This window comes from Staurois parvus, unplaced genomic scaffold (genome assembly GCF_062004578.1).
Source record: "Staurois parvus isolate SC_StPar_1 unplaced genomic scaffold, SC_StPar_1.0 ptg000414l, whole genome shotgun sequence".
NCBI classification, from domain to species: Eukaryota; Metazoa; Chordata; class Amphibia; order Anura; family Ranidae; genus Staurois; species Staurois parvus.
This window is the reverse complement of record NW_028318210.1, coordinates 7,588,408-7,612,285: the sequence shown is the minus strand read 5'-3', so window position 1 is coordinate 7,612,285 and position 23,878 is coordinate 7,588,408. Positions and strand designations below refer to the sequence as shown.

Genomic DNA, 23,878 nt, shown 5'->3' with positions numbered 1-23,878 from the left:
TTTCAGAAAGGTACATGCACCTTTTTTGTACAGAAGCATGGACACAGCAGCCCATTCAAATAAATGATCTGCCATGCTTGAGCAAACGTGGGCTGCAGTAGTGTGAACCAAGCCTCAAACCCTTCCCCACTTCATACAAAAGAATGAAAACACTTTTGGATGGTGTTGACCTTTTACAGCACTAAAAAAACTAGTCTATGTCTATTTCTACAACGTTTGTGGTTTCTTTGCTTCCCACAGGTGACAACCGCTGATCCTAAAACAACTCAGGACCAATGCAAGATGGCAGGCCTTCTGACTGAAACCTTTGGCATTGTAAAGAGAGAGTTGGATTCCGTACAAGAGAGTCAATCTGATATAGGTGAAGTCTCGTCTCCACAACTAGAGGAGTGCAGAGAAAACCTTGAACTTCAAGTGGATGGTGAAACTTCAGCCGCTCATGGCTCCCAGCACCTTGGTGATGATAAGACTCTTGCCCTGTTGCAGCAATACTCAGAACTTTTACTGCAAGCAGTAGAGAAGAGGATGGATAAGAAACTCTAAGCTACCTCTGGGTTGCAGAGGTTTGGGTCAGTGTTCTAGAAGGGTGTTCTGCATCAAGTGCACTGCAAGCCAAAAAGCTTTTTTAAAGACTTTGAAACACTACCATAAACTTTAAGGTGTACATTTTGTCATTTAAATCCACAAAACCAGCAACCAGGGGGAACACTGGTATGTATCTGTTCCAGCAACCCCTTCAGACCAGCAGCACCTGAGGTCTTTAGTAGTGGTCCCATTTTGGTTTGGGCCAATAGTTGTAAGTTCTGTTTCTGCTTCTAGTTGCTTGCAGGTGTGCAGAACTTTTAGGGTTTGCTTTAAGCCTGTTATAAAGAAAATCCTTGAACTAAGTATTATATTCTTTGCTTTATATATTTTAAGTTATTGATTTAAATGTTTTATGTTTTAATTGTTTTGCTCCCTCAAGAGTTTGTCCCCTGATAATGTTTTATTTTTTTTTATTTCTGTGTCGGCAGAAGCTGACCTTTTACATGAGTTACAACCTGTTTTGGCCAAGGATCATGGGAGGAGTTGCACAAGATGTCTTCTTCTGCCTTAACGTGGACCGACTGAGTGCCCGCAGTGGTGGTGCCCATTTTGTAGAAGACCTTATTCCCCAAGACTGCGTTAAGTGTAGCAGTTAATTCAGAATGTCTTGATGGACATATTCTCAGGATCTTCAAAATGGCTGCCCGGCTGTGTCAATAGATCACTGTATGTGCTGTCACTACAATAGTCCATCACTTATCTGGAAGAGTTTACATTGTTTTCCCCTTTAATTCTTCCTTTTTCTCATGTTATGTTTCTTTGCTATAGCAGACACACAAGTTAAATTAGTTTAACAGCAGTGAAATCCCTTTGGCAATAATTTTATTCTCTGTGATCTCTAGAAAGGCCTACAATTTCTTTAAGCTTTAGCCTGAGGCCTCTTTTTTGTTCTCTTTCTTTTCGTGACCTGCCAATTTACACCTTTCCTGTTTGGTTCCAGTTTTTGTTATCTAAAGCATTCATAATTAATCTGTTCTGCTAAAAATTTAAAACTCTTCATCTGTACACCTTATTTTAAAGGTATGTGCACTTTAAAAAAAATGACATGGAAGGTTATTTCAAAGGATGTCTGATAATAAAAATGGCTTTACAGGCTAAACCAAAATGTCACCCCTGCTTAGGAATCCACTGTTAAGTAATACTGAATTTTCCACTCCTGCTCTATATAAACAGGGTTCTCCTTCCTGCTGTTTACAACGGTTTGAGAGGATAAAGTCCAGCAAAGTGATTTGGTGAGGCTTACATCATATAATTATATCTGCATAGCAGGACTATGAGCACTGTAGATGGATTCTACAATTCTGTTGGTCAATGCCTCAGCTCTCTGAGAGCAGTATCAGGATGGTTTCAAAATCCTTTGCTTGCTTCCTTTAGGCCTTGTTCACACCATACGTGCAGAAAAACTGATGGAAAGAATGCACCGATTTCAGAGACACGAGTTTACATCAGTTTTAATGCTTGTCTCTGTGAGTTTTTTTTACACGTTGCAGATTTCTTCCCTAAAATAATCTGCACGTGATACTGTTGTTGTGGTGTGAACAGGGCACATAGAGAACAATTGTTTTTCCTTGTGCCCTTACAGAACGTGTGCAGAAAAACTCACATCTCTGCACACTGGTGTAAACGAGTCCTAAAAGTCAAATTACCTAACTTGTTAAAAAAAAAAAAAAGTCTACCAGGATGGATGAGGTTAAATCAGAGGTTGTAAATCAATGCGGCCAAACTACTAAGTTGTGTTTCCTTTTCAACTAGTCTGCCTAACATTGGCAGAATGAAAAGGTGTTCTAAGGGCTCCAGGGAACAGATTCCTATTCACTTTTCAGACCCCCTAATTATCTTGCAGTTGAATTGAATTAAACAGCACACAAACGGTCCAAAAAGAAAGTACCCAGGTCAGTTTGGCAAGTTAATTTAGTTGCGATTGTAAGTATGTTTTTTTGTTGTTTTTAGAAAAGTTGATGTTACCTGTTAGGTGATTTATTGTAAGTGTTAGACTGTATTATCCGATGCTGTTTTATAAGAACGTGTATGGGTATGTGCAATGGTTATATAATAGGTTGCAGCTTCCAGAATCTGTACTATGCATAACTGGCATAATATCACTTCTGCTGGTCTGAAAGGGTTCAAATGAGGCTGGTCCTCTAACAAACAGTCAGTAGGGATGGGTTTCTAGGTCATGAAGAATTTTTTGTTTGTGTGTGTGAATTCTTACATTTTGAACCCCTTTTATCCCAGAGTGGTATAAACCTGGTTTTAATTTGGAGAGAGTAAATCAAATTTTGAATTATCTTTATTTATTGGGTCTTAGGGTTTATAGAGATAAAAGTAAAAGTGTGAAAGGAGTTGAATATTTAGGAATTTTTCTTAAACGGATGTGTCCTCATAGTTGCTACTATTTGCTATGCAATTAAAAGCTTATCATTGTAACCAGATCCATAATGCTTACATCTCCAGGCAATGGAAAACTGGATCAGAATGGCACATGTGTACCCTGCCCCTTTGCCATGACAGAATTAAATCTTTTGCCCATGTTTGATACTCCCAAGTGTCTTTTTACTAGAAGAGCAGTGTCATCAGAAATACAGATTTTTCTGCTATTTTCTCTCTTGGAATTAATCTGTACTAGTTTACGATCGCCCTGAGCTTATCAGGAAACTGAGCCATTTTTACTGTAAATAGGAACTCCCTCCCCGACCCATACAAACAAGAATAAGCTTTTAGAATGGTTTACATCTGTGGTATACTAGGCAATGTCCCTGGGGAGACTATATATATATATATATAGTCTATATATATATATACTGTAATGCAGGCTAAACCATGTGGCAGCAGCCCTGTGTATATTTATTTTATGAGGCAATGGCTTTTTTCATGTTTTCCAAACATTCTTCACAATCAAACGTGGCTGACTTGAGTGTAGAGCTATAGGTTGATAAGTGTTTACCACCAAAAATGATATGGAAAATATGGCTTCTTCATTACAAAATGTTTGCCAGAAAGTTTAAAGGTCACATCTGTTACATGGAAGAGGTCATTGATGCCCTGAGTTTTGCCAATAACTGTATTAGCAATGTACATAGTGTAAGATAAGCTTCTCTTAAAAAAAAAAAAAAAAAAAAAAGGTCTTTTGGTTGTTGAGCAGATGTGGATATACAGCTTGGAGCATGGAGAAGACATGCATGATGATGTCTTTTGAGAAATATTTAATTCATGAACAAACTGCATGTACTTAATTTATCTTAAGCACCAAACCAGTCATGGGCAACCTGTGGCACCCCAACTAAATGGAAGCAGAGTACATATGTTTGAAGTCTCTGGTGGAAGTAGTCATCCCACAACACACAGGCTGCATACCAGTTCCACGGTAGAAGTTGAACTTTTAAATCAAATTGCTATGCTGGAATTAATACAGTTTGTGAGTATGGAAATGTATCATCCATCTGAGGCATTGATCAGATGTTTTTCTTAGTGACTTTACTTTTATGACTTGTACGCATGAGCTTCAGCTTGTATAAGTGTAGTGTATACAGCAAACCTTTGCACATTTTTAGAAAAGCGATCTGAAAGCTACAAGCAGCTTTCTTGGACATTTTAAGGCTGACTCTGGGAAAAGAAAAAATCATACGGGTTAAATGCTTGTCTAGGGTACCAGAAAAAGCACTTCCATTTACCCCATCCTCTGCTTCTCCAAGTTTCCTCTGTGCTGCTAGACTGATCCTACATCCTCTCCCTTCTACGCTCCATCAGGTGCAGGTCCCCTGATCTCACCCAGTACAATTCAGAGTTTGTGGCCCTGCACTGGATTTGAGGACCCAGAGGGACAGCCCTTTGCTGGAGTGTAGAGGAGAGTGCCAGCTGTTGGGGGAGTGGGGGATCAGGTAAGTAGAACTGTGTTTTAGGGTACCCTATATCTAAATGAGCACCCATACCTAACATAACCCCACTTCAAAGGAGGATTTTTTTTCTCTCCCTGTTTTTAAATAATCCTTTAGTAAAAGTTTGGGAATGTTAAACACCAATCATAACAGAGTCTTTAAACGAGCTGCCCATAGATTTTCAAAAAGTTTCCAGCTGCACTGAAGCACATTGAAAGTCAGCCAGGTAGCAGGTTGCCCTCCAGTATTTATGTTTTGCATGTAGAACTTCCTAGACTGACATTGAATGATACTACCTGAACTTACTGAAAGTTTTGAAAAGGGTTTCAAATGGCTTGCTGTGCATGCTACACTTGTAGAAGCTAAAGGCTGTGTGTACAAACCCCTAGCAACATCTAGTGTGCTTAGATGGGGTCCCATAGTATCCATTATTGTATCAAGCCACACCTAGCAATCCATTGCCCCAAAGTGCTCCATTGTTCACTTCTACAGTTACCGTTTATAGAACAGCCTTTACATACACCAGAATTCTGAAAGTACAACTTTTATACTTTGATATAGGGGAGGAGGTCATATTTTTGAACTGTTTTTTTAATCATTTGGAGCAATTGTTATGTTTGTGTTTTTTGCACTGTGATCTGCCTCTTCTTATTTACAAGGAGGCAGAGGCTGTTTTTTAACTGTTCCTTTGTACTTCATGTCTTAATTTCAATAAAAGTGTGAATCTTTTAGAGGTTTGTGTTTAATGTGTGTCTTCTTTTGTAAAGCAATTTTACAAATATAATAATGTTTTCATTCAGTATGGAAGTGCAATAAGCTGTAGCAGCCAATCAAATTGCAGTCTAATGCAGTCAGATTGATGAGAGGTTATTGTGGAGTGTTTTCTGTGCCTTACTGGACTGTACATATAGTCTTTTTACTTTGCAAAGAGGTAAGGAGATGGGAGCATAAAAGTAAAGATATTGATGAGAGATGTGGCACATGTGCCGAAAGGATGTAAACTTAGATGTATGCAAGAATCCTACACAACAGATGACAAGATGTTGAAAGAAATGAGGAAATGATTATTGCTCCTAAGCCCTATAATGACTCCTAACTGCACACCAAGCATTCCAGTGTTGTAGTAAAACTATATTGTTCTGGACACATGCAAAATGAAGCCCTGTCTGGGACCTTCCTTCCAAAGCATATTACTCAAGAATGAGCTCAAAGACACCCTGTTGCCAGACCATTCATTTTGACAACAATCTTCACATAAAGATTATGGGATATATTTATAAAACATTCATTGTGTAACCATATTTTTTTCTAATAGAATAAAGTGGTCTTATTATTTATTTATTAAAATGAAGATGCTATAACTTGCCCTCTCTGTGCAAAGGTATTGCACAGGACAGTACTGAACCTTGTCTTCCGGAGTTCCCAGCCAGCGCTCTCTGCGCCTCCTTTCCTGCTTGTATTGTCATAGCAAGCTGTGTGCTGAACGAGGCCACTGCCATCAGGGCATACAAGTTTCCACAAAGAGGTCTACTGGTAGGTGGTACATGTCACATAACATCCACGACAATGGTTAGACCCATTTCCCAGCAGAGCATTGCCCAAAGCATCACACTGCCTCCGCCCCCTTGCCTTCGTAGTGCATCCTGGTGCCATTTCTTCCCAAGGAAAGTGATGCACATACACCTGGCCATCCACCTGATCATAGTTACATAGTTAGTCTGGCTGAAAAAAGTCTCTCCAGTTCAACCATTAAAAAAAGAAAAAAGAAAGTTATAATCCTTCACCCACAGTTGATCCACAGCAAGGCAAAAAAAACCCAGCAAAATATGATCCAATTTGCTCCTGCATGGAAAAAAATTCCTTAATGATCCCCCGAGAGGCAATCGGATATTCCCTGGATCAACTTTACCTATAAATGTTAGTATCCAGTTATATTCCATGTATCTAAGAAAGAATCCAGACCTTTTTTAACGCAATCCACTGAGCTGACCAGAACCAACTCTTGAGGGAATCTATTCCACATTTTCACAGCTCTCACTGTGGAGAAACCTTTCTGTGTTTGGAGATTAAATTTCTTTTCCTCCAGACGTAAAGAGTGCCTCCTTGTCCTCTGTGATGACCTTAGGGTGAATAACTCTACAACGAGTTCACTATATGAACCACTGATGTATTTATACATGTTGATCATATCCCCCCTTAATCTCCTCTTCTCAAGAGAGAATAAATTCAGTTCCTATAATCTTTCCTCATAGCTGAGCTCCTCCATGCCTCTTATCAGTTTGATTGCCCTTCTCTGTACTTTCTCCAGTTCCCCAATGTTCTTTTAGTGAATTGGTGCCCAAAACTGAACTGCATATTCCAGATGAGGTCTTACTAATGATTTGTACCGGGGGAAATGATATCTGTCTCTCTGGAGTCTATACCTCTTTTAATACAAGAGAGGATTTTGCTCGCTTTAGAAACCGCAGCTTGGCATTGCATGCCATTATTAAGCTTGTGATCTACCTGAACCCCCAGATCCTTCTCCACCATTGATTCCCCAGTTGTCCCCCCCTAATATGTATGATACATGAATATTCTTAGCCCCCAAGTGCATAACCTTACATTTATCAACATTAAACCTCATTTTCCACATATTTTCCCAATTAAACAGTGCATTGAGGTCGCCTTGTAAGTTGGAGACATCCTGTAAGGACGTTATTCTACTGCACAGCTTGGTGTCATCTGCAAAGACTAAAATGGTATTTTTAATCCCAGACCCTATATTGTTTATAAATGTATTAAGAAGTAAGGATCACAACACTGAACCTTGGGTACACCACTGATGACCCTAGACCAGTGGTTCTTAACCTGGGTTCGGTGAGTCAGTCTCGCGGGTTCGGCGGAGGTGAAGACCCACACCCGACTCATATGATTCGTGATGACATTCCCCGCTTGTCCATCATTGGCTGCAGGTGGTCATGCAACATCACTTAGCCCAGTGGTCGGCAAGCTGCGGCTCGCGAGCCACATGCGGCTCTTTACACGCTTTAATGCGGCTCTTGTGTGCCGGGCGCCCGCTCCCCTCCCTCCTCTCGGGCGGCAGGGACTCTGCAGCGTGATCCAAAAAAAAAACAGCCAGGGCAGCGCGCTCAAATGCAATGATTGGCCAGTCTCGCAGTCACTCACATCCTGATAGCCAGTGATTGGCTGTCAGGATGTGTGTAGGCGGGGCAGCGTGACGAACGTGAGAGGAGCTAGGCTCCTCTCACAGTCCGCCCTGAAGACCGGAACGGCGCGGGAATACGGCGAGAGGAACGCGCGGAGCAAAGGTAAGTGAATTGACACAGGGGGGACTTGGCTTACTACTTGCTACTTACTTACTTACTTACTACTACTATATAAGGGATGAATTAATATGGGGGATGAATTACTATAGGGGGGATGAATTACTATGGGGGATGAATTACTATAGGGGGGATGAATTACTATATGGGGGATGTATTACTATGGGGGATGAATTACTATATGGGGGATGAATTACTATATGGGGGATGAATTACTATGGGGGATGTATTACTATATGGGGGATGAATTACTATGGGGGATGAATTACTATATGGGGGATGAATTATTATGGGGGATGAATTACTATGGGGGATGAATTACTATATGGGGGATGAATTACTACAGTGGTTCTTAACCTGGGTTCGATCGAACCCCAGGGGTTCGGTGAGTCAGTCTCGCGGGTTCGGCGGAGGTGAAGACCCACACTCGACTCATATGATTCGTGCAGTAAATATTCATTATTATGTTTTTGTGTGAAAATCATGTTTTAATGGTTTTGTTCTTTGTTCTTAACGGTTTTGTTCATTTTGTGCACCTATGTATAAATATATACCTAAATATATACCTATGTTTTGAATTTTAAAAATCATATTTTATTTTTCCAATTAAGAAGGGTTCGGTGAATGCGCATATGAAACTGGTGGGGTTCAGTACCTCCAACAAGGTTAAGAACCACTGCCCTAGACCATTCAGAGTATGAATCATTAACCACTAATCTTTGAATACGATCTTTTAGTCAGTTTTCTATCCATTTACATACAGCTTTTTCCAAGCCCGTAGACATTACCTTACACATTAGCCATGTGTGGGGAACTGTGTCAAACGCTTTTGCAAAATCCAAGTATACCGCGTCCACCGCCACCCCTCTGTGCAAGATTTTGCTCACCTTATAAAAAGAAATCAAATTTGTTTGACAACTTCTGTCTTGCATGAATCCATGCTGTCTGTTGCTTAAAATATTTTTTTTCCAGCAAGAACTCATCTATGTGGTCTTTTATTAAACTCTCCAGTATCTTCCCAACTATAGAAGTTAAACTAACAGGTCTATAATTACTTGGTAAAGATTTTGACCCCTTTTTAAATATTGGCACCACATTGGCCTTACGCCAATCCAGTGGTAATATGCCAGTCATTAAAGAGTCCCTAAAAATTAGAAACAATGGCTTTGAAATGACAGAGCTCAATTCTTTAAGGACCCGTGGGTGTATGCCATCCGGTCCAGGTGCTTTATTCACCTTTATACTGTCTAAATATTTATGGATCATATCAGTTGTGAACCAATGTGGATCATCTGGGGCTGTGTCAATACCATGCCCATTATGGGCAAGATCTCCCCCCAGGCTCCTTTGTATACACAGAGCTGAAGAAGGTATTTAATAAATTTGCCTTCTCTTTGTCCCCAGTCACCTACTCTAGATTATTTTGTAAAGGGCCTACATGCTCAGACCGGACCTTTTTACTATTAATATATTTAAAGAATGTTTTGGGGTTGGTCCTGATGTAAAAGAAAACATGATTCATTAGACCAGACCAACGTCTGTTGCTCTGTGGTTCAGTTCTCATGCTCACCTGCTCATTGCAGGCACATATGGCTGTGGACACGGTTCACCATGGTCAACTAACGTACACTGCTTGTCCAAACAAACCATAGTGAGAGGGAAAGGAGAGGTCACAGAGGACATTACAAGGAGCCAGAAAAATGCAGTAAAACCATTTCATGAAAAATAAAAAGATTAAAAGCCATTAAGTAGTTTACAGTATTTGTGCAGACATTTTTTTTTTTTTTTTTTGAGAATAGAGATACAGTTTGGTGTCACTTTAACTCTATAACTACATCTCAGCCCTTCACCTAACCTCCACTTGTAATCCAACTCAGTGAACACACTCTTCTACACACTCTGATGGGTACACACTTGACCTTGTATTTTCTCACCTCTGCACTCCTTGCAACCTCTCCAACACTCCATTTCCTCTCTCTCTGATCACAACCTTATTGGCTTCACGCTCTCCCTATCTTAAACCTCTTATGCTTCCAATTGACAGTTACCTGTAGAAACCTTTTCCACAATTCTGCAATAGACTACCTCTGTGACAAAATATCACACTTGTACTGCCCCAACCTGGTCACTTCTGTCTACCACAGCTTACTCTGATTTTCACTGGATACATTCACTCACTACTAATAACCTACAAAGCCATAGACAACAATGCCTTGATATACATCACCAACTTTGTCTGAAAATGTCAACCAAACCATACTCTTTGCACCTTCCAAGCCCTCCTGCTTATTACCTTGTCACCTTCTCCCATGTTAGCCACCCTCTGAGAAATCCCTACCCTAGTCTATACAACTATCTCAAACTGTGTCCACCTTTGGGTGATCCCTGAAAACTCCTCTCTTCAAGGAGGGCTAGCCCGCTGGTATCCAATAAACGTTTACCATCAGCTCATCCCTCCATTATTACCTTTTGTATTACTTGTATTTAATTATTTCAGGTACTTATATAGCGCTGTCAATTTACGCAGCTCTTTACACATATATATTGTACATTCACATCAGTCCCTAACCCTCAAGGGGTGTACAATCTAAGGTCCCTAACTTACATTCATACATACACATATTAGGGCCAATTTAGACAGGATCCAATTAACCTACCAGCATGTCTTTGGAGTGTGGGAGGAAACCAGAGTACCCAGAGGAAACCCACGCAGGCACAGGTAGAACATACAAACTCCAGGCAGGTGGTGCCGTGGCTGGGATTCAAACCAACGACCCTAGTACTGCCAGGCGGAAGTGCTAACCATTTAGCCGCTGTGCTGCCCCTGTATTATCTGTTAATTAACCACTTGTCGACTGCCAGCAGTACATTTAATGCTGGCAGGCAGCACCCCCAGGGACCGTGATGTACCCGTACATTGTGGTGCACTGGGGTAATCCTGTGACCATTGTATCTGCTGGACACTGCGGATCACAGTGTTCAGGACGTGGCTGCTGTGAGCAGACAGTGTATCAAGTGATTGCTATGACAAATCACAGTGATCACATAACATGTAAGCAAAACTGTGATGAATGGCTTCCATTCATGAAAACTTGCTTAGTATTGTGATGCTGTGATTGGCCCACAGCTATGACATGGTATCTGTGCCAATCACAGCACCCTGTACCATGTGATAAGGTGTAGGCAATCACAGCATCACAATAGTAAGCGCGCTCTCATGAATGAAAGCAATTAATGACAGTTAAAACGATTGCTTGTAACAGTGCTCATCAATGTTATATGCAATCACAGTGTAGAAAAAACAAAATCCCTGATCACCACCCCCAGAGCAGTACAGTGTCACTATGGTGACAGTATGTAAAAAAAAAATGTAAAAAAGAAAACATATTAAAAAAAAAATATATATATATATATATATTTTTTTTTTACATGCTGTCATCAGTAAGTACCCCTGGTCACTGCTGCACCAGTTATATGATGACGCTGTACTGCACTGGTGACAGTGTGTAAAAAAAATAGTGAAAACAAAACAAAATGTATTTCTTATCCAAAAAATGTGACAAAAAAAACTTACCATGCCTCTTACCTTGGACTGTCTACTTTCCAAAAAAGGAGTCATTTGGGGAATATTTGTACTGTCCTTGCATTTTAGGGCCTTAAATGAGATGGGCAGTCAGTTCATCAGGACTGACCAATTTTCAATTATATCTACCATAGTATGCAGAATGCATGAAGGTAAATAAAATCAGCCTTTACAACCACTGTAAGTAAAATACAACAGCAGTGGAGGGATTTGCTACTTAGTTCCTCTGGGCATGGGTATCAGCTCTCCCTGGTCTCTCACACTGACACTATGGGGGCCAGTTCACTATTTCCCGTCCGCCCTATAGCAGAAATACTGCTACAAGGCGGCACGGTGCACACGTATATATGTGATTTTGCAGTCTCTGTTAGGGCACGCTGCCTTGGCTGTCAATCACCAGGTGGATTACTCGCGGGCATCTGGTGATTGCTGAGTATTACCGATGGAGAGAAGTCACGTGTTATCGTGACGCAGCATGTCGGACTAGAGCGTGGTGATGCAATTATGCACGGACAGCAGCCATCTTTGGACTCCCTATGCAAGCACCCTGACTAGGTTATACACTTCATGCCTGGTGGGTCTATGACCCGATTTTAATATGTGAGTAGGTCTTTGGCATTTGTGTGTGGTATAATAAACTTTATTCTATTACACTATGGTGGCTTTTTCTCTGATTCCCTGTTTATGAGCCATTCGGAGAGTGGAGGAGTTTTGTAAAGGTGGCTTACCATTGTAATGGTTGATTAACCGTGGGCTGTGTGGAAGCTGATCCTGTGTCCATCCAGAGAGTGAGATTCATCCCACCTGGGACTAACTGGTGATTTGTTATGCCTTATGGCTCCTTGAGGGTCAAAGATTGGAGGTAAGCATGCACGCTAGACGGTGACAGATGGTTTGATGCACTTGAGCACGTATTATTTTTCACGGTTGAAGATTGATTCATCACAGTTATACATTTGGGACTTTGTGCTATATGATTTATGAATATTGTTCATTTATTATCATATGTGTTTATATTTGGTTATATTTGTTTCACTTAAATCACCTATCACATATTTAGTCACATTCTTGATGGCATGTTTTTGGGCTACACATTAGAAGCACCACTGTACACCTATATATTTATTCATATAATTTATGTATTCACAAAATTATTATTGAGTCCTTTATTCATTTTTTATGTTTATTATCACATAGTATTAGCGCTACACCACTTAATCTACTTATGTAAACAATACAGTTCTCTGTCCTTTCAGCTCCTGCACACTGTTTTGTTTGGCTCTGCATAGCAGAGCCATACAAAGCAGTGTGCTTACAGTGAAGCACACATATACAGTCAGGTCCATAAATATTGGGACATTGACACAGTTCTAACATTTTTGGCTCTATACACCACCACAATGGATTTTAAATGAAACAAACAAGGTGTGATTTAACTGCAGACTGTCAGCTTTAATTTGAGGGTATTTACATCCAAATCAGGTGAACGGTGTAGGAATTACAACAGTTTGCATATGTGCCTCCCACTTGTTAAGGGACCAAAAGTAATGGGACAGAATAATCATCATAAATCAAACTTTCACTTTTTAATACTTGGTTGCATATCCTTTGCAGTCAATTACAGCCTGAAGTCTGGAACGCATAGACATCACCAGACGCTGGGTTTCATCCCTGGTGATGCTCTGCCAGGCCTCTACTGCAACTGTCTTCGGTTCCTGCTTGTTCTTGGGGCATTTTTGTCAGGGCAGGGCTATGGAACGGACAGGTAGGCCTAGTGGCAGGGTAATGCACTGGCTGACGACAACCACCACCAACAGACCGAAGTCCCTCAGGGAGCGGAGTCTAAGTCCCAGGCTGCCCTTCACCAGGGCCCCTGATGGTGGGGATGGACTTGACGCAGCCAGGAACCAGGTCGCGGCCCCCGAGACACCCCGGCTGCGGTAATGGCCGCCACCAATGTCGTGTAGCTGGTGAGAATGGCAATAGCGTAGTCAAGCAAGCCGGGTCAACAACAACGGGACAAAACAGTACAGAACAGTAGACAGAGAATCACAGGTCACGGGCCGGGTTCAGCAACGGAAGGTCAGATCAAAGGGAAACACAGAGAATGGTCTTAGTCACAAGCCGAGTCAGAATACCAGAAGAGTCACGAGCGTATACACAGAGCTGTAGCAAGACAAAGACACAAGACACAAGTGCAAAGAGCATGTGCAGATCCCAGGCTTATATGTACTCAGCCACACCCCTCTGGGGGATGGACCTCAGAGACCTGAAGGCATAAAAGATTCCCATCATGCTCAGCAGAAATCCAAGATGGATGCCAGCACATGGAGTAACATAACCTCTGGGAAAAGGTAGGACCTTGACAGTACCTCCTCCTCAAGGGCCCCTCCCCCTCCGTGGCTCAACAAAAGGTTTCTGAGGAAAGCGGGTATCAAACGTGCGGAGGAGAGCAGGAGCATGGACATCCGCGGAAGGAACCCAGGAACGCTCCTCGGGACCATAACCGCGCCAATGAACCAGGAACTGTAATCGGCCGTGCACCAATCGAGAGTCCAGGATCCGGCTCACCTCATACTCCTCATGACCGTCAACCCGAATGGGACGGGGCCGAGGCAGAGAGGTAGTGAAGCAATTGCAGATCAGAGGTTTCAACAGTGATACATGAAAGATATTGGAGATCCGCATCCCAGGTGGAAGGGCAAGGGCATAGGCCACCGGATTCACCTTGCGGAGAATGCGAAAAGGACCGACAAAACGGGGAGCTAGTTTGGGTGTGGGCACCCGAAGATTGAGGTTACGAGTAGACAACCACACCCGATCGCCGACCTGGTATGAAGGAGCGGGCAACCGTCTGCGATCAGCCTGGAACTTCTGACGCTGAGCCGAGTCCCTCAAAGCCCTCTGGATCTGCCCCCATGAAGAACGCAGGGCAGCAAGATGGTTCTCCACAGCCGGAATGTCCTGTGGTGAGAACCTCTCAGGTAATATCGCGGGTTGGTACCCATAGTTGGCCATGAAGGGGGACATCCCGGAGGAGGAGTTGACCGCTGAGTTCCTGGCAAACTCTGCCCAAGGCAGGAGATCGGCCCAATCGTCCTGATGGTCCGAGATATAACACCGAAGGAATTGTTCTAAGGCCTGATTGGAACGCTCCGCAGCCCCATTGGACTGTGGGTGGTAGGCTGAAGAAAAGGAGAGACTAATACCCAACTGGGAGCAGAAGGCGCGCCAGAATCTGGACACGAACTGACTCCCGCGGTCCGAGACAATCGCCTTGGGCAACCCATGCAGGCGAAAAATCTCCCTGGAAAAGACCGTGGCCAGTTCTTGCGCTGTTGGTAATTTCCTGAGTGGAATACAATGGCACATTTTGGAAAAACGATCGACGACCATGAGGATGACCGTATGACCCCGAGACACAGGGAGGTCTACAATAAAGTCAATGCCCAGGTGTGACCAAGGACGCTCCCCATTGGGAATGGGTTGCAGAAGACCCATTGGAAGATGCCGTGGAGATTTATTCTGGGCACAGATCGAACATGCCACTACATAAGAGGCGATGTCGGCACGGAGAGTTGGCCACCAGAACAACCGAGAGACGACCCAAGACAACTGGTTCCTCCCCGGATGCCCGGCAGTTTTGGAGTTATGGTAGGTACGCAGCAGACGGGTGCGCAACCCCTCGGGTACAAAACATCTACCCTCCGGTCTCTCGGGAGGAGCGTCAGTTTGAGCCGCCAAAATCTGCTCCCCAAGGGGAGAAGTCAGACTGGTACGAATGGCAGCCAGGATCTGATCCGGAGGTATGACCGAGGTTGGCTCAGAGTCCTCCCTGGACAACTCAGAGTATTGCCGCGATAATGCATCAGCCCTGACATTCTTGGAACCAGGCAAATAGGAGACCACATAGTTGAACCGCGACAAGAACAAGGCCTGACGGGGTGTCAATCTTTTGGCCTCTGAAAGATAAGTCAGGTTCTTATGATCGGTAAGAATGAGGACCGGAACCGCGGAGCCCTCAAGCAGGTGCCTCCATTCCTTGAGAGCCAGAATGATTGCCAACAACTCCCTATCTCCAATCTGGTAGTTGCACTCTGCAGAGGAAAGCTTCCTGGAGTAGAACCCACAGGGAAGTAGGGGTCCATCAAGCGACCGACGTTGAGACAGGAGAGCGCCTACTCCCGTCTCGGATGCATCAACCTCAAGGACGAAGGGCAATCCAGGATTGGGATGAGACAGTATCGGAGCCGAAGCGAAGGCGGATTTCAGAGCCTCAAAAGCTACAATGGCCTCGGATGGCCACTCGTGAGGATTACTGCCCTTCTTGGTTAGGTCTGAGAGAGGTTTTGCCAGCGTGGAGAAGTTCCTGATGAACTTCCGATAGTAGTTGGCAAAACCCAAAAAGAGCTGAATGGGCCGAAGACCATTGGGACGAGGCCACTGCAGAACCGCCGAAACCTTCTGAGGGTCCATGGAGAATCCCTCCGCAGAAATGATGTAGCCTTAAAAGGCAACTTGAGATAGATGGAATTCGCACTTCTCAAGTTTACAAAAAAGTTCGTTCTCACGTAATCGTTGCAGCACCTGCTTGACATCCTGGATATGGAACTCCATGGAGGCAGAGTAAACCAGGATGTCATCCAAGTAAACTACCACGCACTGCTGCAACAAGTCACGAAGGACATCATTTATGAATTCCTGAAAAACTGCAGGCGCGTTACACAACCCGAAGGGCATCACCAGGTATTCGTAGTGACCGGTTCTGGTGTTAAACGCGGTCTTCCACTCATCCCCCTGTTTAATCCGTATGAGGTTGTACGCCGCCCTAAGGTCAAGTTTGGTAAAGACTGTTGCCCCCTTAAGGCGGTCGAACAACTCAGTAATCAAGGGAATCGGGTATGCATTCTTAGTGGTGATTCGATTGAGACCCCTATAATCAATGCAAGGCCTCAATTCACCACCCTTCTTCTTTACAAAGAAAAAGCCCGCTCCTGCTGGGGAAGTAGACTTACGAATGTGCCCCCGGGAAAGCGCATCCGCAACATACTTCCGCATCCGCAACATCCGCAACATGGCCTTATTCTCCGCAACCGAGAGAGGATACACCCTGCCACGTGGAGGAGTGGCACCGGGTTGCAAGGATATGGCGCAGTCGTAAGGACGATGAGCAGGTAAGGCACCAGCGCGTACCTTATCAAACACGTCCTGGTACTCCCCATAATCAGTGGGCAACGCAGAGTCCGAGGAGGCACACAACACCTTAAACGGCCCACGGATGCACGCGGCCCCACACTATGGAGACCACGGGAGAATCTCGGCAGTTTGCCAATTGAAGGTTGGATTGTGCATCTGGAGCCAGGGATACCCCAAAACCACCGAATAGTGCGGGGAAGAAATCACCTGAAAACAGGCCAACTCCCTGTGAACAGCCCCAATAGCTACTTCAACTGGCATAGTCTCGTGGGTAACCTGCGGTGGTTGCAGGGGCCTGCCATCTATCGCCTCGAGAACCAATGGGGTAACTCGAGCCTGCAGGGGAATGGAGTGCTGGGCAGCAAACGAGCTGTCCATAAACAACCCGCCGGCCTCAGAATCTACCAACGCCTGGGCCGTCACCGAGCCCTCCGCCCAAGAGAGGACAACGGTGATCAGTGGCTTATCTCTGCGGAACGCCGGGGATGAGGAGACTCCAGCCAAGATCTGTCCCCGACAGGATCTCAGGTGCGAGCGTTTCCCGGACGGACCGGACAGGACTGCCGAAAGTGCCCACCAAGACCACAGTACAGGCAGCGACCCTCCCGACGCCGAGCGGCCCGCTCTCCCTCGGAAAGGCGAGCCAATCCCAGCTGCATGGGCTCACCACCAGACAATCTATCCCCAGGAGGTGTGGGAGGAGAGGGAGGAATGGGTGGGACAGAAAACGCAGGTGCCAGTCGATTGGAAGGCCTCTGCAGGCGTTCCTTGAGTGAAGGCCTCTCCCTGAGCCTGGTATCAATCAGGATCAGGAAGGAAATTAGTGCTTCCAGCTCCACAGGCAATTCCTTGGCTGCGATCTCGTCCTTCAATGCATCAGAAAGACCCTGAGAAAACGCAGCCACCAGAGCCTCATTGTTCCAACCCACCTCTGCTGCCAGGGTACGAAACTCTATGGCGTACTCGGCCACGTTCCGTGAACCCTGATGCATAGACATGAGCAGCTTGGCAGCCGAGGCGGAGCGAGCCGGTACGTCGAATACCCTACGGAAGGCATCGACAAAACCGGAAAATTCGTGAATCACTGGGTCATTCCTCTCCCATAAGGGATTCGCCCAGGCCAAGGCCTTGTCTGAGAGTAGCGATATTAGGAAACCCACCTTTGACCTCTCAGTCGGAAAAGCGTGGGGTATTAATTCAAAGTAAATCCCCACCTGGATGAGGAACCCACGACACTGACTCGGCTCACCCCCAAAGCGCTGTGGAAGAGGGGCTGAACCAGTCATACCTCTGGGCGCCGCGGGTGACGCAGCACCCGCGGCGGCAGGCGCAACAAGCGGAACAGCAGCGGGAGCGACCACGGGAGTGACGACCGGCCTAATAACACCAGGAGTAAGGTGCGCGGTGCGTGCCAGCAGAGTTTGCAACGCCTGAGCGAACTGATCCAACAGGAGATCCTGCTGATCCAGTGTGGCGACCAACATTGGAAGTGAAGGCGTACCTGCACCGTCAGGATTCATGGCACTTGTGTAATGTCAGGGCAGGGCTGTGGAATGGACAGGTAGGCCTAGTGGCAGGGTAATGCACTGGCTGACGACAACCACCACCAACAGACCGAAGTCCCTCAGGGCGCGGAGTCTAAGTCCCAGGCTGCCCTTCACCAGGGCCCCTGATGGTGGGGATGGACTTGACGCAGCCAGGAACCAGGTCGCGGCCCCCGAGACACCCCGGCTGCGGTAATGGCCACCGCCAATGGCGTGTAGCTGGTGAGAATGACAATAGCGTAGTCAAGCAAGCCGGGTCAACAACAACGGGACAAAACAGTACAGAACAGTAGACAGAGAATCACAGGTCACGGGCCGGGTTCAGCAACGGAAGGTCAGATCAAAGGGAAACACAGAGAATGGTCTTAGTCACAAGCCGAGTCAGAATACCAGAAGAGTCACAAGCGTATACACAGAGCTGTAGCAAGACAAAGACACAAGACACAAGTGCAAAGAGCATGTGCAGATCCCAGGCTTATATTTACTCAGCCACACCCCTCTGGGGATGGACCTCAGAGACCTGAAGGCATAAAAGATTCCCATCATGCTCAGCAGAAATCCAAGATGGATGCCAGCACATGGAGTAACATAACCTCTGGGAAAAGGTAGGACCTTGACAATTTTCCCTTCAGTTTTGTCTTCAGCAAGTGAAATGCATGCTCAATCGGATTCAGGTCAGGTGATTGACTTGGCCATTGCATAACATTCCACTTCTTTCCCTTAAAAAACTTTTTGGTTGCTTTTGCAGTATGCTTTGGGTCATTGTCCATCTGCACTGTGAAGCGGCGTCCAATGAGTTTTGAAGCATTTGGCTGAATATGAGCAGATAATATTGCCCGAAACACTTCAGAATTCATCCTGCTGCTTTTGTCTGCAGTCACATCATCAATAAATACAAGAGAACCAGTTCCATTGGCAGCCATACATGCCCACGCCATGACACTACCACCACCATGCTTCACTGATGAGGTGGTATGCTTACGATCATGAGCAGTTCCTTTCCTTCTCCATACTCTTCTCTTCTCATCAGTCTGGTACAAGTTGATCTTGGTCTCATCTGTCCATAGAATGTTGTTCCAGAACTGTGAAGGCTTTTTTAGATGTCGTTTGGCAAACTCTAATCTGGCCTTCCTGTTTTTGAGGCTCACCAATGGTTTACATCTTGTGGTGAACCCTCTGTATTCACTCTGGTGAAGTCTTCTCTTGATTGTTGACTTTGACACACATACACCTACCTCCTGGAGAGAGTTCTTGATCTGGCCAACTGTTGTGAAGGGTGTTTTCTTCACCAGGGAAAGAATTCTTCGGTCATCCACCACAGTTGTTTTCCGTGGTCTTCCGGGTCTTTTGGTGTTGCTGAGCTCACCGGTGCGTTCCTTCTTTTTAAGAATGTTCCAAACAGTTGTTTGGCCACGCCTAATGTTTTTGCTATCTCTCTGATGGGTTTGATTTGTTTTTTCAGCCTAATGATGGGTTGCTTCACTGATAGTGACAGCTCTTTGGATCTCATCTTGAGAGTTGACAGCAACAGATTCCAAATGCAAATAGCACACTTGAAATAAACTCTGGACCTTTTATCTGCTCATTGTAATTGGGATAATGAGGGAATAACACACACCTGGCCATGGAACAGCTGAGAAGCCAATTGTCCCATTACTTTTGGTCCCTTAACAAGTGGGAGGCACATATGCAAACTGTTGTACTTCCTACACCGTTCACCTGATTTGGATGTAAATACCCTCAAATTAAAGCTGACAGTCTGCAGTTAAAGCACATCTTGTTCGTTTAATTTCAAATCCATTGTGGTGGTGTATAGAGCCAAAAATGTTAGAATTGTGATTGCAATGTCCCAATATTTATGGACCTGACTGTAGCACATAATGTGAAACAGCACACAGTTAACCCTTTGATCACCCCAGAGGTTAACCCCTTCCTGCCCAGTGCCATTAGTACAGTGTCAGTACTTTTTTTTTTAGCACTGGTCACTGTATTGGTGTCACTGGGGATGCCAGTGACACTAAGTCAGTTCCCCCCAGTGTCAGAATGCCTGCTGCAGTCCTGCAGTCCCACTATGAGTCGCTGATCGCCGCCATTACTAGTAAATTAACAAAAAAACTATATATACCGCCGTTTGTAAACGCTATAACTTTCATGTAAACCTATTTATTTATACGTGTTGGGATTTTTTTTTTAGCAAAGACATGTAGCAGAATACATTTTAGCCTAAATTTATGATGAAATCTGATTTTTAAAATCTTTTTACTGGATATGTTTTATAGCAAAAAGTCAAAAATATATTTTTTTTTCTAAAAATTGTCAGTCTTATTTTTTTGTAGTGCAAAAAATTAAAAAACGCACAGGTGATCAAATACCACCACAAGAAAGCTCTATTCGTGGGAAAAAAAGGACGTACATTTCATTTGGATGCAGTGTTGCATGACCGCGCAATTGTCAGTTAAAGTAAAGCAGCGCCATATGCCCTGGTCAGGAAGGGAGGTAAATCCTTAACAAAGTGGTAGGCCACATAAAATGACAGAGCTGGGTCAGCGCATCTGAAGCGCACAGTGTGCAGAAGTCACCAACTGTCTGCCGAGTCAATAGCTAAACACCTCCAAACTTTGTGTGGCCTTCAGATTAGCACAACAGTGCGTAGAGAGCTTCATGGAATGGGTTTCCATGGCCGAGCAGCTGCATCCAAGCCTTACATCAGGGCTTAAAGTTTCAAGTCTAGACCTACTAGCCAGGCAAAAACCTTACTCTCCACCAGTTGCCCCACCCAACCTTGCCCAGGTCCACCTCCAACCTCACCCCAGGCCTGTCCCCAACCCTGCCCCCTTAAAGCTTATGAAATTACATTTTTCTTTAGAATAAAGAGTCCAATATATAAAAAACAGCAGTTATAACATAACTTTATTATGTCAATTTAAACATAACAGCAATAGCTTAATAGAGTTTAGAGGGCAAGTGGTTAACATAAAACAATGTAAACATAAAATGAAAATAAGTGTCCTCATCAGAGTCCCCCTTTACATCAGGTGTCCCCATCAGAGTCCCCCTTTACATCAGGTGTCCCCATCAGAGTCCCCCTTTACATCAGGTGTCCCCATCAGAGTCCTCCTTTATATAAGGTGTTCACATCAGAGCCCCCTTTGCATCAGGTGTCCCCATAAGTGTATCCTCGCCCTTCCCCCTTGTACTCACAGATCTTCTTATGAATGCAGCTTCTCCTTCTTTCCCTCCTTTGGTCATGTGATAAGTCACATGACAAGGAGAGAGAGGAAGGACTCTCTACCTTCACTCCTTAGTGCCGGCTGTCTATTGCCCCCTGCAGGTAGGAGGGAGGAGAAAGTCAAGTCCCTGTGACAGGAGTGAAACTGCCATCACTCTGGTCACTGAGGAGCGGTACCAGCAGTGCGCCCCCCCTCAACACAGTGCTCAGGTCAGGTTGGTGCTGCTGGTAGCACCCGCCCCCCACCCTCTGATGCAGCGCCTGGGACACACTCGCCCACATGTTATTTTCACTAGCCAAATGCAAGCAGGCGAATAGAAATTTCAAGCCCTACCTTACATCATCAAGTGCAATGCAAACCGTCACATGCAGTGGTGTAAAGCATGCCACCACTGGACTCTAGAGCAGTGGAGACGTTCTCTGGAGTGATGTATCACACTTCTCTGTCTGGAAATCTGATGGACATGTCTGGGTTTGGCATCAGTATACCAAGACATTTTGGACAATTTCATGCTCCCAACTTTGTGGGAACAGTTTGGGGATGGCCCCTCCTGTTCCAACATGACTGCACACCAGTGTACAAAGCAAGGTCCATAAAGACATGGATGAGCGAGTTTGGGGTGGAGGAACTTGACTGGCCTGCACAGAGTCCTGACCTCAACCTGATAGAACACCTTGGGATGAATTAGAGTGGAGACCGTGAACCAGGCCTTCTCATCCGACATCAGTGCCTGACCTCATAAATGCGCTTCTGAAAGAATGGTCAAACATTCCCATAGACACACTCCTAAACCTTGTGGACAGCCTTCCCAGAAGAGTTGAAGCTGTTATAGCTGCAAAGGGTGGACCAACTCAACACTGAACCCTACGGTCCCTAACTTACATTAATACATACACATACTAGAGCCAATTTAGACAGGGGCCAATTAATCTACCTCATGAAGCCTGTCTGGAAAACTCCAAGGACATTGCTCAGTGAGGCCTAGCTATTACTGTTCACCTCCACCATCCCAGGAGTGAGCTCTCACATGCTGATCTCAGAGCTACTGGATCAGGGGAGAGGAAGTGTACATGAGGGAGTCTGAATCAGGAAAAGCTCCCTCCTGTGGTGGTGAACAGTAACACTAGATATAACATCATCCTGGGAGTTTTCCAGTCAGGCTTCATGAAGTACATACATGGCACACACCTATAGCCAGGACATTAGGCCCCTTTCACACGGTCTGAACTCCTCTTGCTCAGCAGGGTCTCTGTCCTCTGATCCCCGCTGAGCAGGTGGATGACAGGTCCATGCCCATTTTACTTTTGCAGAGCACAGACACAGCCCACTCTCCTCTATAGGCGGTCAGATGGAAACAGGCCACCTGTCCGTTTGCACCCGACTGCCATCTGATCTGATCCACCCAGTTAGAGGGGAGCAGATCCCCATCCGGATTGATTTGGATGTAGATGGGTGTAACCAGGCATGTGTCTGTTTACACCCACCACCCCATAGAGGAGAATAGAGGGTCCAATCGGGTCCGCCTGAAAAAAAAATGTGTAAAAGGGACCTTCTTCAACTTTAGTCAAAGATGCCAGTTTGTTTTTATCTGCAGACACCCATTATCTGCACAGGCAGTGTTTTGGTAAAGGTGAAATATGCCTTTAACCACTTGGGGACCGCAGACCCACAATCTACTACAGACAGGCAACCCACACAGGCAAAACAATGTACCTGCTTCTGGGTTTGGGGTCACGCCCCCCACCCCCTCCAAAACTAAAGCCTGTCAGCAAGTCCCGGCCAATGATTCACAGCCAGGACCTGCTGATTGGTGTATACAATCATAGCCCAGAGCTCTGTGTTGACAATCAACACAGAACTCTGTATAGAGGGAACAATCTTTGTGCAAAGCAGGGATGAGAAACTAAGAAATCATTAGTAAAAAGCAGCAAACTTTACACATAGTAAACATTGTTAGGCACACATTTAACCCCTTGATCACCCTAGATGTCAACCCAGTGTTATTAGTACAGTGACAGTGTATAGTATTATCACTGATCATCACTGTATTGATGTCAGTGGCAGCTAGTTACCCCCCAGAGTCAGTTAGTATCGGATTTCCCGCCGCATCTCATAAGTCGCTGATCACCGCAATTCCAGTAATATACCATAGTTTGTAGGCACTATAACTTTCACGCAAACAATCAATATTCCCTTATTGGGATTTATTTTTTTTATCAAAGACATGTAGCAGAATACATTTCAGCCAAAATGTATGTAGAAATGTGTTTTTTTTAAATCTTTTTATTTAATGTTTTTTAGCAGAATTGTTTTCAAAAAATAAAAAAAAAACAGCAGTGATCAAATACCACCAAAAGTAAGCTCTATTTGTGTGAAAAAAATGATATAAATTTGGTTTGGGTACAATGTTGAATAACTATGCAATTGCCAGTTAACAACTTCAATACCGGGTACCCACTTCCTGCCTAGGCCAATTTTCAGCTTTCAGCACTCTCACACGTTGACAATTGAGCGGTCATGCAACACTGTACCCAAACTA

At 44.7% G+C, this 23,878-nt stretch overlaps 1 protein-coding gene across 4 annotated transcripts in view; it reads left to right on the top strand.

Moving 5' to 3' along the window:
• Nucleotides 1-5,193, top strand: part of MAPKBP1 (mitogen-activated protein kinase binding protein 1) — a 248,028-nt gene extending 242,835 nt beyond the window's left edge. For all 4 annotated transcript variants that reach the window (XM_089686912.1, XM_089686911.1, XM_089686909.1 and 1 more), the window contains one exon: nt 241-5,193. In XM_089686912.1, the coding sequence (XP_089543038.1) occupies nt 241-543 (303 nt within the window). In that variant the 3' untranslated portion in view covers nt 544-5,193. The remainder of the gene's footprint in view (nt 1-240) is intronic.
• Nucleotides 5,194-23,878: the final 18,685 nt, after the last annotated feature.